At 50.2% G+C, this 16,551-nt stretch overlaps 6 protein-coding genes across 6 annotated transcripts; 2 read left to right on the top strand and 4 right to left on the bottom strand.

Annotated features, from left to right (window-relative positions):
- Positions 1-79: 79 nt before the first annotated feature.
- Positions 80-2,414, bottom strand: SCP_1503310 (hypothetical protein; the record flags this gene model as incomplete). Its single annotated transcript, XM_027764435.1, has 6 exons — positions 80-322; positions 363-511; positions 641-737; positions 911-1,833; positions 1,898-2,072; positions 2,121-2,414. The coding sequence occupies 6 exons, from the start codon at positions 2,412-2,414 to the stop codon at positions 80-82; spliced, it is 1,881 nt and encodes a 626-aa protein (XP_027620236.1).
- A 768-nt stretch (positions 2,415-3,182) lies between these two features.
- On the top strand, positions 3,183-3,641 carry SCP_1503300 (hypothetical protein; the record flags this gene model as incomplete). The annotated part of the gene is made up of 1 exon (XM_027764434.1): positions 3,183-3,641. The coding sequence occupies one exon, from the start codon at positions 3,183-3,185 to the stop codon at positions 3,639-3,641; it is 459 nt and encodes a 152-aa protein (XP_027620235.1).
- Positions 3,642-4,113: 472 nt separating this feature from the next.
- Positions 4,114-4,452, bottom strand: SCP_1503290 (hypothetical protein; the record flags this gene model as incomplete). The annotated part of the gene is made up of 1 exon (XM_027764433.1): positions 4,114-4,452. One exon carries the CDS (start codon positions 4,450-4,452, stop codon positions 4,114-4,116), a length of 339 nt encoding a protein of 112 aa, XP_027620234.1.
- Positions 4,453-5,153: 701 nt separating this feature from the next.
- On the bottom strand, positions 5,154-6,383 carry SCP_1503280 (hypothetical protein; the record flags this gene model as incomplete). Its single annotated transcript, XM_027764432.1, has 7 exons — positions 5,154-5,453; positions 5,513-5,641; positions 5,700-5,811; positions 5,873-5,909; positions 5,961-6,041; positions 6,090-6,288; positions 6,336-6,383. 7 exons carry the CDS (start codon positions 6,381-6,383, stop codon positions 5,154-5,156), a joined length of 906 nt encoding a protein of 301 aa, XP_027620233.1.
- A 604-nt stretch (positions 6,384-6,987) lies between these two features.
- On the bottom strand, positions 6,988-9,415 carry SCP_1503270 (hypothetical protein; the record flags this gene model as incomplete). The annotated part of the gene is made up of 7 exons (XM_027764431.1): positions 6,988-7,296; positions 7,352-7,477; positions 7,527-7,706; positions 7,780-8,109; positions 8,167-8,419; positions 8,477-8,592; positions 8,651-9,415. The coding sequence occupies 7 exons, from the start codon at positions 9,413-9,415 to the stop codon at positions 6,988-6,990; spliced, it is 2,079 nt and encodes a 692-aa protein (XP_027620232.1).
- A 675-nt stretch (positions 9,416-10,090) lies between these two features.
- Positions 10,091-15,987, top strand: SCP_1503260 (predicted protein; the record flags this gene model as incomplete). The annotated part of the gene is made up of 16 exons (XM_027764430.1): positions 10,091-10,456; positions 10,507-10,714; positions 10,771-10,999; positions 11,053-11,198; positions 11,275-11,422; positions 11,472-11,568; positions 11,616-11,861; positions 11,912-12,131; positions 12,184-12,423; positions 14,702-14,919; positions 14,974-15,175; positions 15,228-15,456; positions 15,519-15,648; positions 15,711-15,720; positions 15,777-15,876; positions 15,936-15,987. 16 exons carry the CDS (start codon positions 10,091-10,093, stop codon positions 15,985-15,987), a joined length of 2,841 nt encoding a protein of 946 aa, XP_027620231.1.
- Positions 15,988-16,551: the final 564 nt, after the last annotated feature.

Raw genomic sequence — 16,551 nt, 5'->3', positions numbered from 1 at the left:
CGGGGCGGAGGCCAGAGGCAATGGCGGCCTTAAGGTACAGCGGGAACCCAACGGATCCATCGCAGTACGATAGGCATATTTAAGCCGGGTTGCCATTGACCGCTGCAGGATTCACATCCGTTATCACCGCGTCCTGTCTGGGAACGGGTTCAGTCAGCGTGTTGCCCACAGGATCGCCGGCTATGGTGGCATGGCCGTCCTGGGTGCTGTCAGCGGCAGTAGGGGCAATATTTGATGGTCCCGGAGCAGGTTGCTCTGGCGCCGCCTCTGCATTCGGTCCGGGAAGAGTTCCGCGGGCCCAAACTGACAGTGCGTCTGCTTCCTAAGTGCTCTTTAGCTGAGCTATGGAATAACGTGTGCACGGCTTGCAGTGAGCCAGTTCGCCGTGCAATGCGGATTCCTAGTAGTTCGGGTTGGGGAGAGGTGAATTCCGGCCGCGGGCCCCGGCGTGAGGGGCCGAATGGAGGAGGCTGAAGCTCGTAACGCGCAGCGAATTTCCACCTGACGATGCCTGCGAGGACCCGACAAATCAGCGGGCGGCAGGTGGCAGACGGAAAACGCAAGGGGAGCTTGAGCGGAGAGGAGCGCGGAATTCAACTCGAGCGTGAAGAGGCGGAAAGACGTTGAGAACACGGCTTACCACCGCTAGGACGCTTGTACAACAGGAAGGTGGGTGGGATGAAAACCTTCAGCGCGGAGGCTGTAGGCGGAGGAGAAGACGATGGCGCCAAAGGCGCCTATTCCTCCGCCATCAGCCTCTCGCTTAGTAAGCACTTGTTTGACTTAGTTGCTCGCGAGCTCGCTACTAAGTCAAACTACACTGTGCCATCTGCATATTGACGCCGCATTTCGCACAGTGAATTGCGACATCGCGGAGACGATAATTGTTCGACTCCAAAATAAGGTGTACATAAAGTGTGCTGGCTACAGTCACACTGGCAATGTTATCCTTGAGAAGTTGGCCCATGAATTGGTGCCAATCCTCATCGAAGTCGGAATATTTGTCTGGCAATGGAAAATTCTCCAAGGCAATCCTCTCAGGTAATGCCTGCCCGACTTTCTTTCTGATCATCTCGCGGATAGTTTTCACACCATCACGCATGAACGAGTCGTCAACAGCGGGCAACGTATATCCCGGCTGTGGCTGTTGTTGCTGACGAGGTACACTACCACGGGGCATGCTATGTCTACCCTGTAAGTAGCTGGGACTCCGTGTTGCATGCCTGTCAAGATTACGGACAGACGGCCTCTTGGAGCTCTCGTCATCATCTCCGTCATCTCCATCCGAGCCGCTACCATGCGGACTCGAGTTGCCATCACCATCCGGAGGACCGCCATCACCGCCTCCACCAGGGAATCCACCAGAACGGAATCCCCGACCAGAGGAGTGTGGTCCGCGACCACGCGCGGGCAAACCTCCACGATGCGGCGGGTTGTTGTTACCACCACCACCAGGTGGTTCCGGCGGCGGTGCATCACCAAATGCGGTGCACAGTGTGGCAAAGGGCATCGCACTACCCCAACGCGCATGCATGTCTACGCGGGACTCGGCCTGCTGCCAGGTCTCGTTGATGCGGGCCTCGCGCTCTCGACGCCATTGTTCTGCCCCGCGCGCATCCAAAAAGTGGGTTTGGCCATTGAGACGAAGGTTGTACATGGCATCCGTCTCGTTTCGGTCGCGGGGCCGGAACAGCATGTCGAGCGACCTCTCGACATAGTCGTCCGAGTTGATCGGCGGAGACTGCGGCCGATCGCCTTCAACGCCAATGGGCAGCCTCGACTGATGAGTTGCCTCGTCTGCCACGCGAGATGAAAACTCGCGTAGCGGGGTCTCTAAGTCGTCAATCTCGGGGTTCTCCCGCTTCTTAATGCGGAAGTATGGAGGAGCGAATCTTACCAATCGCCTCCTCAAAGTCCCTTTGAGCGTTCACGGCTCTAGCGCGGGTAGCATTGGCCTCATGGGTGGCCCGATTAGCATAGCTGATGGCCTGCTGGTAGGATACGTCGGACTCATTGAACCTTACCTTTATGGCAGCAAGGAGGTCCTCCGTGTCGTTCCATAACTGGCTGAGCTGCGGCTCATCCATGTTAGTATCAGGTACACGGTGCTGATCACCGACCGTGTTGTCATCTGCAGCGCCCGTGCGAGCATCACGGTCGCCCGACATATCGACGACGCCATCGCGCTCTGATCTGCCCGATCGCGAGGGATCAGCCTCACGAGACGGGTCACCGGCGTCATTACGAACGTCGGCAGGTGGTACCGGTTCATTCTTGTCAGTGGATTGGCCGCGATCATCGACGTTGTCGTCGTCGTCGGCGGTGTCCTGAACGGTACTACGCCTTGTCTTCATTCCACCAGCTCCGGTGGTGACGGTCACAGTGAAGCTTGTAGGGTTCCTCTTGGCCGGCATGTCGACAGAGAAGATGATAGAAGCAAGGTCTTTTCGAAAGAGTGTAGAAAAGGGGTTTGTTGCCTAGCTAGAATAGACTTCACTAATACCGAGGTGGCATCAGCGGCGAGTGCAAAAATGTATAAGGCTTTTGCGGCCTTTGGTGGTCCTTAAGTCGCGGGAAATGCACTGAACCGAGTGTATTCGGAAGGCAAGTTTTCAGCGAGTAAAGTAAAGACGAAAAACCCATCTACGCGGTTGAGCGCGTATTCAACGCCTCGGCTAACTCCGATGCCTCGACTACTCTATTCCTCTAATATCCTTACAGAAAGATACAGTATTCCTTGTTCATGCAGATGTGCAGCTTTACTCTGACATTCAGACTCCCAGATCTGCTGATTCAGATGTGAACGTTGGGCGCAGGATACATGAGTCTTCTGCAGATCTTCGGTATCTTCTGCGATCACTGTATAATGAACGGTGCGTACTCGGTTCGGCCACAAATGTCGTGTTGCTGTTGGAATTTTGACTCCGCATTACCAGGTGGCCCTCTGACGAGTGCGACAGTGCACTATTTCCTGACGAAGTGTTCGGCCTGGTCCGCACCACCCTCAAATATGGCATGGATGACCTTCACCAAAGTGCGCTGCAATGCATGAAGTTGACCTTCACGAACAGCTTCCAGCAGTGGGAGGTATACATGGCTGCTTGCGAAAGAACAGGCCACTCATGTTGTTCGAGGACGCGCTGGAGGCGGTGAGCCCAGCGCGTCGCACGTGCACATTCACCATGCTTCCTATCGAGCTCTACTGTTGCTGCAAGTACCCTCTATACTTGCTGGACAAGGCGAGAACGGACCAGCTGCGCAAGGACTATCGGGCGATATATACGAAGGCCCGCGCTAAGTTGGCTGAAGTATGCTGTTCCGTCCAGGCCCGCTTACTTATCATTGTATATCGACGCTATGCAAGCCTGGAGATCATGGATATTCTTCTTTGTTGTATATGGCCCGAGGACTTTCCGATGCGGCCTCCAGACCACGACTTCCTCGCAAATCAGGACGGGGTGATCGATGCTTTGTGCGATCTCTATGGGATAAGAGATGCGAGCGAGGACATCAAAGCGAAGCACCACGAATTGTTGTGCACACTGTGGACAAGGCTGCCATCGTTCTTTAGCTTGACATGGGAGGGCATGCAGAAGGAGGAGGATATGTGGAGGAGCATCGGACAGGTGCGCAGAATGTAAGGCATCCGTTGCAATTTTCAGAATTCTTGATGATGATTTCATTTTTTCTCGGAGCATCTTCATGTCGCTGAGAATCATGTTACGGTAGGAAAGCTAGTCCTGAGATAGCTTTTCGCATGGCACCGACGAACACGTAGTCTTCAATAATAGACTTGAGCACTGAGCGCTAAGCCGCGGTGTAAGCGAGTGGGCCGTATTCGGTATCGCAGACAATCGCTAGTGTGTAACACACCTGGTTCAATACACGCCCACGATTTCTCTCCTCTGTTCTTTTGCTTTCGACACCTGACTGAGGCTAAGCGGCATCCTTTTACTACGCTCTAGCTACATGTTCTGATTTACTTGTAGGACCGACCCTCCCGTGTCGATAGCACTAACTAGTCCTTTTGCTATCGATATCGGACCGAGGGGCTAGGTATGGACCCGTTCATGTTTAGGTTTCAACACATGCATCCTACAGAACCCCGAAGATCTAGCTCAAGGCTGAACCGTGAGAGCTCTTCAACTTCTTCAGCACATGGGAATTTTCCAACAAGTTCACCGATTGCAATACTGAATTCTCATACACCTCCCGAGGGCGCTTCGACGCAGTTGATATCCAATCAGGTTGCTTGTTGAGATGGCCTAACTTGGATGTATCGGGTGGGATGAATGGAATTGCATGATCGTCCTCCGGCCACCCATCCATCGCCAGCGCATCATTCAGTGCCTGCAAGAATGCTGCGTGTGTGAGGGGTATGATATTGGTCTTCAGATTAGGCCAACAGATGGACTTCCCGACTAGAGCCGTCAAGGATTTGAGAAGATGCATCAGAGGAGCATTCTCTCGAACTGTCAGTGTGTCAAGAAGAAACATTATCTTGTAACTTTTGGAGGAATTTTCGTCGGCTTGGAAAATGTTACCACAAGCTGAAGAGCCATGGCGATGGTCATGATTGGTATGCCTGAGCACGAGCCAGACCAAAAACCAGTAAAATGATTCCAGGTCGTGATGAACTTCATGCACGACTGGTGTATCTCTGGCGAGAAATTTGATGGGCATGAAAGCTAGCGTTCCCTACATGTATGAGTGAGGAAATGCATTTCAGCGACATTCAGCAGTAACTCACAGTTCTCTCTTTCAATTCCATCAGGAAAACTACACATAGTCTTGCACGTCTTGCGCAAGATGGTCAAGACATCCAAGCCCGCAAGATAGCAGTCTTCTCCAAGACAGGTCCCTTTTCTTGGACAAGACAGGTTATCTTGACCAAGAGCAGCAAGACACCCTAGACAGTGGGAAAGATCAGTGAAAGACACCGGCAAGATCATCTTGTATTTATTTGTTTACGTCTTGGGAGGCATTATCACATGCAGAATCATATATAAATAATATATTTCCACGTCATTCACATCATTGAGTACCCCGACTGGTAGGCCTGCTATGCGATACGAATATACAAGACTGATCTGAAATGATTGAGATGTCACTGGGATGCCCACAACTTATGAGGTAGAGGAGTCGCACTTACCTTATTCCTCGTCCGACTGGAGCATGAATGCTTCCTCACTGACGATTGTAGAAGCAGGTGCGGCAGCCTTTCGGGTCTTCATCTCATTGTACAGCTCTGTTGCTCCATCCCAAATATTCTCCCAATCTTCGTCAGTCAAGGAGTCAACAACCAGGAGATATCGTGATGCCCTCTTGTCCTCAATGGTCCGGCCATCTAAAAACTGGATCCGATCACCCCAGTTATCAGCGGAGAAGTGTCCTGCTATGCCGGATGGAATCACTTTCATTCTCGTGCACCAAGCCTTGAGTGCACACTCAACCTATATAAGTTATGTCAATAGTTAGATGTTCCGTATCAAAGAAATGAAATGGAACATACAGCCTGAATGGAGAGAATTAGCGCCCCACGGGGAGGCAATGTGGATCGTGCTTGTCCCGGTGGAATAGCAGTGAGTGCGTTCAGATGTGCTGTAAACGTCCTGAGAATGAGTTCGGATTGAAGGTGCCCCTAGTTCACAGTGATTAGGTTACATTAGCACTAACGACTGTGATGTAAAATGGCATACCTTCTTTTTGACACCACCACCCCAGACATTCCATAGAAATGGCGCATTGCGATTTCTGGGGGTATCAATGTTGCCTAGGAGGAACTCAATGTATTCGGCGATTCTCTCCGGACTGTCAAGTACATCTGCATTGTCTGCGATAAGCTTGGCGATGGCAGTGAGGGCAGTATCACCAAATGTGGCTCGCCAATCGGTAATCCGGTAGGTTGTCTGAGATAAGCTTGGGTCACCAACTCCGAACACCGGGCAAGAATGAAGCACCAATAAGGTAGTAGAACGGATCACCTTCTGTAATGCCATACTCGACCTCGGGGTACACTCGATCAAAGATGATTTGCACATCTGAGAGAGCAATAGATGTCCATGCAGGTAGAGTGCCCGCATGCTCACGTGCAAGTGGGATGAAGATACTGATGAAGGCAGGGTGCAGATGATCGGGAATGTCACTTGTTATCCACTTCTTTCTGAGATTTGAAGCACCGTGACGCCCCTTTGCCGATGTACCTTGCTGTTTCACCTCCGCGTTCTTGCTGATGGTGCTGATCCCAGCATTGGGAGTTTTGACTTTGATCTGGGTGAGTACATCACGCTTGACGATCGTCAATACAGAAATGTAAATGAGATGCAGTTGCTCACCCGTGTTATATCTACCACGTCAAGACGGCTTGTGACTCCATTTTTCATGCCGCAAGATACCACTGGAACATCCAAGTGGGAGATATCATGTTTGCCCATTGCAGGGGGGCATGGGCCGGGCTTTGCATGAATGTCATTGCACCAACTCAGCACTGCAGCCTTACCTGAAGTATCAGGGAGTGCAGCATGTTTGGCAGAGTCATCGTCAAGCGCATCATCAATGTAACCTCCAAATTAGATTCCATCACTGTCTGCGCCCTCGCTGGCACTCCATCAGCAAACTCGCAAGAGTCTGGGGCATCTGGCGCCAGACCCGCCATGCGCCGCCATGCGCCGCCATGCCACCAGAAATGTCTATGGTATTATAAATGACCTACGAATATCCATGATATGTATTTATGGCACCATGCAACCACCACACTTGCTACGAATCCATTCACGAGCCACAGATTAGACAGACAGAAGCCATGGTTTCGACGAATTGCCACAATTCAATATTCATTTTATGGTACATGATACTGCGCTACTACTACTTGCCAGTCAGCACCTCAGGCAGTCTAATGACAAGCTTGCAATACCAAGCTTCAAGTTGACCCTGTTGCACGGCTGTGTTGGCACACGGTAATTCAACATCAAAACGGAATGCTCACCTTCAGTCATCATCGTCCGACATGCGGATGTCATCATCAACGTTGGCACCACCTTCGGAGGAGTCTGCTGTCAGATCGATCGTGAGGTTGTTGTTCCTGCGTTGCAGATGTGCATGTGCATCTTGACAGATTGCGTGCCACTTAGGCTCCTTCAGGCCCTTCGTGCGATTGTAGTATATCTTTGCCTCATTCCCCCACGGCTCATCTTTGAAGCTTTCCTTGGAGTTCCTCGCCCCACCATGACGTGCACTGCCATCGGGCTCCTTCAGCGAGTTCATCCCGTCCTTCCATACAGTGAGTGCCCGCTGTACCTGGGATAAGAAAAATTCAGCTGCCAGATGGGCAATGACGGTGCAATAGACTGACCGCGGCAGTGCACAACGCAAGCGCTCCTGTGGGCTCACCATAATCCACCTCGCTTTTTATGGTGAGTTGAAGGTGGTAGGCAAATGTTTCCGTGATTAGAGGGCCACGGAAAGTGCCCGGATGCGCCTGGCAGATGCTCTCAGCCATGCGAGCAGGCATGAAAAAAAGAACCCACCGTGGACTCAGGGTCTAGATACAAGAAGTTCTTGTTGTTTAGGCGTGCTTCTATCCAGGCCTTCCTACGCTCAACGGTGGTGTAGTTGCCCACCATATCCACGGACTCCCAAATGGTGTCAATGATCCGTAGTGCCGTTTTACCAATGTCGCTACGATAAGTGCGGAGTGCCGCCTGGGCCTGAAGAAAACCAGCCAGGGACACATTGACACTGAACATAAAACATTTTGTAGCAGAGAATTATATGACGCACCACAGCGTGGATAGCGGGGTGCTCAGATCGTAGTTTTCCATCAACGTCGAGTTCCGGCAGGTCAATAAAAATCTTCGTCCAGATCAGCCTTACCGTACTCTTGAAATCTGAGTGGCTATTGGAACCGAAAGGGTCGGGGAGAGTAGCAGCCCAGGTAATAAGTGTCGGGATGAATTTTCGCTGCCAGACAAGAAGCTGCCTTCCCCGTGCCGCTGGGAAAGGTAGGTCTTTGTTCGACCAGCTTGTGGCAGCTTGTTTGTTCACACGCCCAGCTCCGCGTTCCTTCTTATCAATCTCCGCGATGGCTGCAGGCTTCAAGACGATGCCCACCTGCAGAATAAGAATGTATGTCTGGCAATACATATGGAGCACAGAAGAGACACCTACTGGTTTGATCTTGACCAGATTCGTAGCAGTGGAACCTTCACGTTGGGTATCGTCGGTCTGACGAGTTGCACGCACAGCGTGCAACACTTCAGTACCCTCGTCCTTGTCGAATTCCCCTTCAATTGGCGCATCTGATTCCCCACCGTGAGTGAGTGAGGTTTTTGAGGAGTTATCAGAACGAGCTAAATATCTTCTCCAGCCCGGCTTTAAGCCACCAGTCTCCACCGCCTTCGCACACTTGTTCTCATGTGCACTAATGAAAGGCTGTGAGTGATTACAACAGTCGTCAATGTCACATTTGAGAGCTGACAGTTTTTCGCTGGCAGGGGCCTTGCATTTCGTCGCCATTGATGAAGCGCCGCGTGCTGGCGCTGTTGGCGCTTCCTTGCGTTTGTCGATAATTTGACTTCTAAGTGCTGTCTTGTTCTATGTATGTGATTCAGCAATGCATTTATTACTCAGGTAGAGTGACAGTACTGCTTACCTTCTTGTTTCTCTCCTTCCTAGCAGTCTCCGAAGCCAAGAATTTCTTCCATGTTCCTTTCATGGAGCGGCTCAAGCCCGCAGGCTCCATACCAATATCCTCTGCACCTTCATCACCAGCATCAATCCCACCGAGTTCCCCCGTAATCATTGCGACATCAAAGTCTGAGTCATTCCCAAGATCCTCATCCTCATCCTCGGCATCACCGCTTGGTGCGATGTAGTCGAGATCCTCCCCGCTATCTCCAGCAGAATCAGCAATGTCGATTTCTGTCTCTCCAGCATCATCAACCTGACCTTCCGACTCTGAGTCGAAAGCAGATCCTGGAGGTATGGAAGGCTCTGGGCTAGCTCCGGCAAATGTGGGTGCCTTAGCCTCGCCTTCCTCGATGCTGCTGATAGCCGAATCGTGGATCGCCTTCTGCACTATGGAAGTATGCACAAGAGGTACGTTGATCAGATGAAGATCAGGACGCAATGACTGACGTTTTCCATCTTCCCGTCGCATAGAATCCTCCCTCTCAGCAATCCGATGAATTGATGCAGTCCGTTGCTCGGCCTTCTGTGCTTTCTCAAGCTCTTTTCTTTTTTTGTCTGCTTGTATCTCAGCTTGCATGCGTCTCTTCTGCTTGGCATTGATGACGGGACCAGCGGGATTTTTGTTCGCAGTTGAGCGACTGGGCCGCACGACCACAGGTCTCGAACCTTCAGCATCAACAAGGGGAGAAGGATGTGGTAAGTTGGATGTTGCTTTCTTCGGTGCCATCGCCCCACCAGATTAATGATAGATGGAGCAGTACAACGACAGCCAGGCAAGGTGGAGGAGCACAAAGAAATGGGATAGAGGTAGAGCCTGAAAATTTTGACTCCGAATGCTTTCCGATTCCACACGCCGATCGACTGACTCAGTTGAACCGTCCCGAAGTGGTATGTCTGCGTATCTCCCGACTATTGCGTAGCTCTCCTGCTAGTTATGCCTGCCAACCTCAAGTCCGTTGAGCGCCTTCCGTGCACCTTTGTCAGTTGCCCACGTCGTTTCAAAAGTCAAAAAGGGCGCACGCAGCACGTACAAGCCTGTCACAGGGGTCCCCCAGTGAGGAACCATAACAGTACTGCCTCTCAACCTCAGCATCCACGCCCTTCCTGCTCTCCGATTCCCGACGAGGGAGGTTCTCCTCCTTCCCAGCATAGTACCCCCCCTCCATGTCCTCGAGCTCGGAAGATCATCCATCCGTATCTCACTGGTAAGACAATACTTCACCAGTATCACCACGGCTGTGATTGAATTACTTATCCAGGTGCTCCATGCAATGTTAACGGTGCCCCTTTGCCACCAGGAACTCCACCTCAGCCTTGCGTGACAGCTGCTGCTAATGACTGGTCTCCGTTTGAAGGCGAGGTGCCATTCAAGACGGCCGACTTTCTTTTCCGGAAAGTAGAGATGTCGCAGCCGGATATTGACTACTTGATGGAACTCTGGGGTTTGTCCTTGATGAAGCACGGTTCTCTTGGCCCATTTGACAGCTATGATCACATGTATGCTGTCATTGACGAGATTGGAGAGGGCAGTGCACCATGGAAGTGTTTTGTCAGTCAGGGCGAGGAGAATCTCCCACCCAATGCCCCTAACTGGCGCCGCGAGGAGTATCAAATTTGGTACCGTGACCCTCAGACTGTGATCGCCAATATGCTCGACAATCCTGACTTTACGGGAGAATTCGATGCAGCTCCTTATATCCACCTCGATCCCAGCGACAAGCGGCGATGGGGTGACTTCATGTCGGGGAATTACCCATGGCGCCACTCTGTAAGTGATGATGAACTTGCGAGAAATCCGAAACTGATGCTCTGTTTCAGAAGACACAAATTTTTGAGGAAGATCCTTCGACAGAAGGTGCAATGTACGTGCCGATTATCCTCGGGAGCGACAAGACCACTGTCTCAGTTGCCACGGGCAACGTGGAGTACCACCCGTTGTATATGTCTATTGGAAACATCCATAGTTCAGTCCGCCGAGCGCATCGTAATGGTGTTGTGCCAATCGGTTTTCTGGCCATCCCGAAATGTAAGTACCAGCAGGCATTCATCTACCGTAAAGCTAATGATGTGAATGATATGCAGCCGATCGAAAGTATGATAAAGACCCTGCATTTCGTGCATTCAAGCGCAAATTGTATCACCAGTCAATTGCTTCGATCCTTTCAACGCTAACGTCGGGCATGTGTACACCCGAAGTCCGTCGGTGTCCTGATGGTCATTTTCGGCGTGTTGTATATGATCTTGTGGCTTTCATTGCGGATTATCCCGAGCAAGTCTTGCTTACTGGGATCGTGCAAGGCTGGTGTGCGAGGTAAGTTTTTTAATCACTGTATATTACATTCTTGTCCTGACAACGTTAACTAGGTGTACAGCATTTGCCTCTGACCTGGACGGTTCCGAAGCTTCAGGGCGACGATCGAAAGACCTCACAAGTGACCTTATTCAAGAATTTCAAGGACAAGGTACTCTACTGTGGGACAACTACGGAATCGATGACGAAATCATTATAAGTGGCTCTATTCTCATGAGAAGGGAAGGCAGCTCACAGGTCCCTCTAGCCATTTACAAATGAGTTTCCGCGAGCAGACATCCATGAAATGATATCGTCGGATCTGCTTCACCAGATCATCAAAGGCTCCTTCAAGGACCACCTCGTCACCTGGGTTGGAGAGTATTTGGTCACAGAACATGCCGAGAAGCGCGCCAACGAGATCATGGACGACATAGATCGACGGTGAGTTAAGCCGTCCATGTCAAGCAATCCTTTACTCACAGAACCATAGAATTGCCGCTGCTCCACCGTTTCCAGGCCTCAGGCGATTCCCTCATGGACGATGTTTTAAGCAGTGGACAGGCGACGACTCTAAAGCACTGATGAAGGTACGAACATATTGTTTGTACGATTCCCCGCGCTCACCTACTGTAAGGTATACCTCCCGGCAATTGCTGAGTATGTACCCGCGGAGATGGTTCGGGCCCTTAGTGCATTCCTTGACTTCTGCTACCTCATGAGAAGAACCGATTTCGATGAAGAGACCCTCGCTGCTGTACAAAACTCCATCCAGCGATTTCATTGCCACAGGGAGATGGTGTGCGAGAAGACTTCTCTCTGCCTCGACAACACTCTGTCATACACTACCCAGACCATATACGAGAATTTGGAGCACCAAATGGTCTCTGCTCATCCATCACTGAGTCACGGCACATTACTGCCGTCAAGAAGCCGTGGCGTCGCTCGAGTCGGTACAATGCGCTCAGCCAGATGCTGCTGACCAATCAACACCTTGACAAGTTAGCCGCTCTGCGCACACATTTTGTCGAACGAGGTATACTTGCGCCTGCCCGTCTGCCCCCTCCTACACCATTCGACAATGATGAAGAGGAAGCGGGGCCTATTAACGATGACCGTGTTTTAGCGGAGGTCATATTGGCTCGAACAAGAGGTATGCAATTTAACATTCCGCTGTCTCTCACCACGACTGACATTGCATCAAGAGCGATCCTACCCCCGTTATCTAGATGAACTTGCCGCAGATATCAGTCAACCCCAGCTTCCGGTGCTCACACGTCGATTCCTGTACGACCAGATTCACCGACACGATCCGGATGCAATATCAAGTAATGTTGTCGAACTGGATGACTGCCCGATTGTCATCAATAAGATCTCCGTTTTCCACTCTGCCGTCGCCATTTTCTACGCACCCAGTGACATTTTTGGTATCCATGGAATGCGACGTGAGCGAATACGATCAACACCATCATGGCATGGTCACCCTCGGAGAGACTGCACTTTTGCAGTTGAAGATGACTCACAACCCGGGTTCAAGGGTATGAGTGTCGTGCGAATACTCCTATTTTTTTCATTCCAGCATGACAACATCGACTATCTCTGCGCTCTGGTGGAGTGGTTCAGGCGACGCGGGAGGGCAGTTGATGCGAAGACAGGGATGTGGATTGTAGAGCCAGAGTATAAATACGGTCAGCATGTCATTTCTGTTCTGCACGTTGATTCCCTTCTGCGCAATGCGCACCTCCTTCCTGTTTTTGGTCCTCGGCCACTGCCTCTCAAATTTCCCTTCTATCACTCACTTGATTGCTTTGAAGCTTTCTACGTTAATAAATATGCTGATCATCACACGAACGAGATTGTATTTTAGACTGTAGATAGTACAATTCTATGTCCGACTCATTCAGGGTATATGGCTTGTGTGGGTTGTATGGTATTGACACGACTTGACTGTGGTGACATCTGGCGAAGAAAAGCCAAGCATGGCACCATAACTACCAGACATTCCATACGCACCAGAGCGTGCCAGACTTGTGCGAGATTGCTGATGTCGGGGGCATGCTCGATGGTCTGGACATCGAGCGAATTGAGGTGCAAGTGCTGCTGACATTGGACTTACGGCTACATTCTAACTGCAGAGGTTTCCAGCTGTCAAGAAGTCCACTAAATGTATTTCCGGTATCCTTCTTGATCTTCTTTGAAGCTCTGAAGAAAGACTGGTGACTGTAAGGTCATGTTTGGAAGGGCAAAACTTGCGTCTGAGACGGGTAGAGCTCAGACATAGACTTCCTTTTTCCCACTGCCTCACCCTTCTGTGAAATGCCCACAGCGGATCTCTGCGTGATTACATCTGCATGGCCCTTTTTGACTTTCTTCTGTCTGCGCTTCTCTGGCTTACCTTCATCCTCTTCATCAGCATCATCACCTTCGTCATCTTCACTGCTTTGCTCAATATCATCTGGTTTGTACTTATCAGAGGTATCTCCCCCTTCATCATGCTGGCCGGGCACTTCTCCATCTGCGAGAAGATGTCAATGATGTTCTGAGTGCTAGTGACCATCGATGCATGCACCGTTCTCCCCAAGTTCGTGATTATTAGCAGGTTGCTCGCCTGCAGCTATGACTTTCGCTGCCTGTCTCGCACGATGTCAAAGTATGATCTCTGATCCTGGGGGGTGATTTGCTTGCTGATCCGTTTGGTTGTTGTGTAGATCCATTTGATCCTCAATGCTGGCAACATGGGCTATGGCTTCTGCTTTTGCAGCATTGGCAGATCTCTCTGCCTCTGCCTCCACTGCATGAATCTCCACCATTTCTTGTCGTGACCGTCGTGGATTTGGTTAGTCGGGCTCGCCAGGATGAACTGTCCAGTTTTTGGCCCGTGTCATCATAGCAGGTGGCAGCTCAATCTTGGGTTTCCGAGCCATGGTGCATGATTGACGCATGGAAGCAGAAAGTAAGTGTCGCAAAATTTGCGCCTGCTTACTCAAGATGTTCACCGCTAGATCGGGAAAGGTCCCACACTCTATGCCATGACTTTTGCTTCACTATTGCAATTCTCAACATGCCATAAAAATCCCATACATTCCACCCTCGCAGCATCCCGTGCCCTGTCACTGGCTGCAGAAGCCTTTTCAAAAATTCCTCAGGTCTAAAGCAACATGTCGACGCAATTCATTCGCCCACTTTACACCGCTCATCAAACTATGATGCTAGAAGCCCAGCTGAAGTAGCTGAGCACCTCGATGAGGACAATGACCTCGACCATGCAGCAGGAGACTACCCGATTAATGATGGCCTGCTTGCAGACCCTGCAGATGAGGACGCTGGTGCAGAACATGCACGCACGGCATTTTATCCATATTTGAATGGTACGTTGTTGAGTTCAATTCCTTATATTCTATCACTCATACTGATCTTCTCCATGTATTTTCAGGAAGACATGCGATATTCACGGTCAATATCTTCCTCGAGGCACTCCCCCACCTCCACGAGATGATCCACCTCCGAATGATTACATGTCGTATGAGAGCCGTGCACAGTTTGAGATAGCTGACTTTCTCTTTCGCAAAGACCAAATGTCTGGTGAAAAGATTGACGAGCTGATGCAGTTGTGGGCAGCGACTCTTCAAGAGAATCAACATCCACCATTTGCTGATCATCACGATGTTTATGGCTCAATTGACACAATATCTCTTGGAGATGTCCCTTGACAGCTCTTCACAGTCTCGTACACAGGGATTCGCCCAGATGACAATGTCCCTCCATGGATGGAGGAGGAATACGAGGTTTGGTTTCATTGTCCACATGAGGTGGTACGAAACCAGTTAGCCAATCCCGATTTTGCGATGGAGATGGATTATGCACCCAAGTGTTTTTTTGACAAGGACAACCAGCATGAGTATAAGGACTTCATGTCTGGAAATTGGGTATGGAATCAAGCGGTGAGTTTGATTAACACCTGATTTTCCTGGACCCCCCTCTGATATTGAGTATAGGATTTGATAGCAGAAAATCCAAGTACGCATGGTGCGATGTTCTGCCCCATCATTCTTGGCAGCGACAAGACTACGGTCTTGGTCGCCACTGGGCAGAATGAATACTACCCTCTTTACCTTTCAAATGGGCTTGTGTTCAACAGCATGCGACGTGCGCAATGCAACGCTGTCTCTGTAGTTGCATTTCTCACAATCTCAAAGAGTAAGTGGTCACGGATGTGTTCATGTTGTGGCACTAACTTGTGCCATACTAGCCGATCGCCAATACCAGGATGATCCAAAGTTCCGCAAGTTCCGCCATCAATTATTCCACTCCTCATTAAACCAGATTCTTCAGTCACTACTTCCAGAAATGACAAGTCCTGAGGTCACACGCTGTGCGAATGGACATTACCGCAGGATAGTATACGGTTTAGGTCCATATATTGCAAATTACTCAGAGCAAGTCCTTCTGGCTTGCGTGGTGCAAGAATGGTGTCCTCGGTAAGCTTACTCAGACATTATCGGCCAGAACGAGTATGTTCTGACTTTGATGACATCCCTAGATGTACTTCACATTCCGAGAACCTTGATGCTGATGCTCCACGACGCTCGCACACCCATACGTCTGCCTTGCTCGATGTGTTTGATCTCAAGACACTTTGGGATGATTATGGGGTGGTAGGTGACTTGGTGGTAAGTTCTAATCTCCTCGAGCTCTAGCCAAAATATTGAACACATCATAAAGCCATTCACAGCAGGTTTTCTGTGAGCAGACATACATGAATTGTTGTCTCCAGATATCCTATATTAACTCATCAAAGGTACATTTAAGGACCATCTCGTGACATGGGTTGAAGAATACCTTATCATTGTCCACGGGAAAGCCAGTGCGGCATCGATTATGGCAGATATAGACCACCGGTAAGTACTTGCACATTACCTTTTTACTCTTTGTTCTCTCGTACTCATTGTTATATTAGCATTGCTGCCGTCCCAAGTTTTCCCGCTCTGCGATGGTTCCCTCAAGGCTGAGGTTTTAAGCAGTGGACAGGAGATGATTCAAAGGCACTCATGAAGGTACGTTCAAGTCTGTGGTGCTTTCGCACCTTATGTAGCACTTAGATAATCAACATTTGAACTCTCAGGTTTATCTTCCTGCCATTTCCGGGCATGTACCAGCACAGATGGTATGCGTGCTTAGCGCCTTTCTAGAGTTCTGCTACCTTGTACGGCGCTCCGTGATCACAGAAGACACACTTAGGCAAATTGATGATGCGCTCGAGCAGTTTCATCACGAGCATGTCATATTCGAAGATGTCGGTGTTCATCTGGGTGGTTTCTCACTTCCACGTCAACACTCCCTAAAGCACTATCGGTGACTAATCCAGCTCTTTGCAGCTCCAAATGGGCTGTGTTCATCCATTACCGAGTCTAAACATATCAAAGCTGTGAAGGAGCCTTAGCATCGCTCAAGTCGCTTTCAAGCCCTCGGTCAAATGCTGATGACAAACCAGCACCTCGACAAGCTCACTGCCACTCGTGTTGACTTTACAGCATGGCACATGTTGGACGGTCCATGCATTTGGTTACCAACGA

Source organism: Sparassis crispa (assembly GCF_003851025.1).
Source record: "Sparassis crispa DNA, contig_000014F, whole genome shotgun sequence".
Taxonomy (NCBI): domain Eukaryota; kingdom Fungi; phylum Basidiomycota; class Agaricomycetes; order Polyporales; family Sparassidaceae; genus Sparassis; species Sparassis crispa.
Note: the sequence above shows the minus strand (reverse complement) of the source record. Positions and strands in the feature narration are given on the sequence as shown.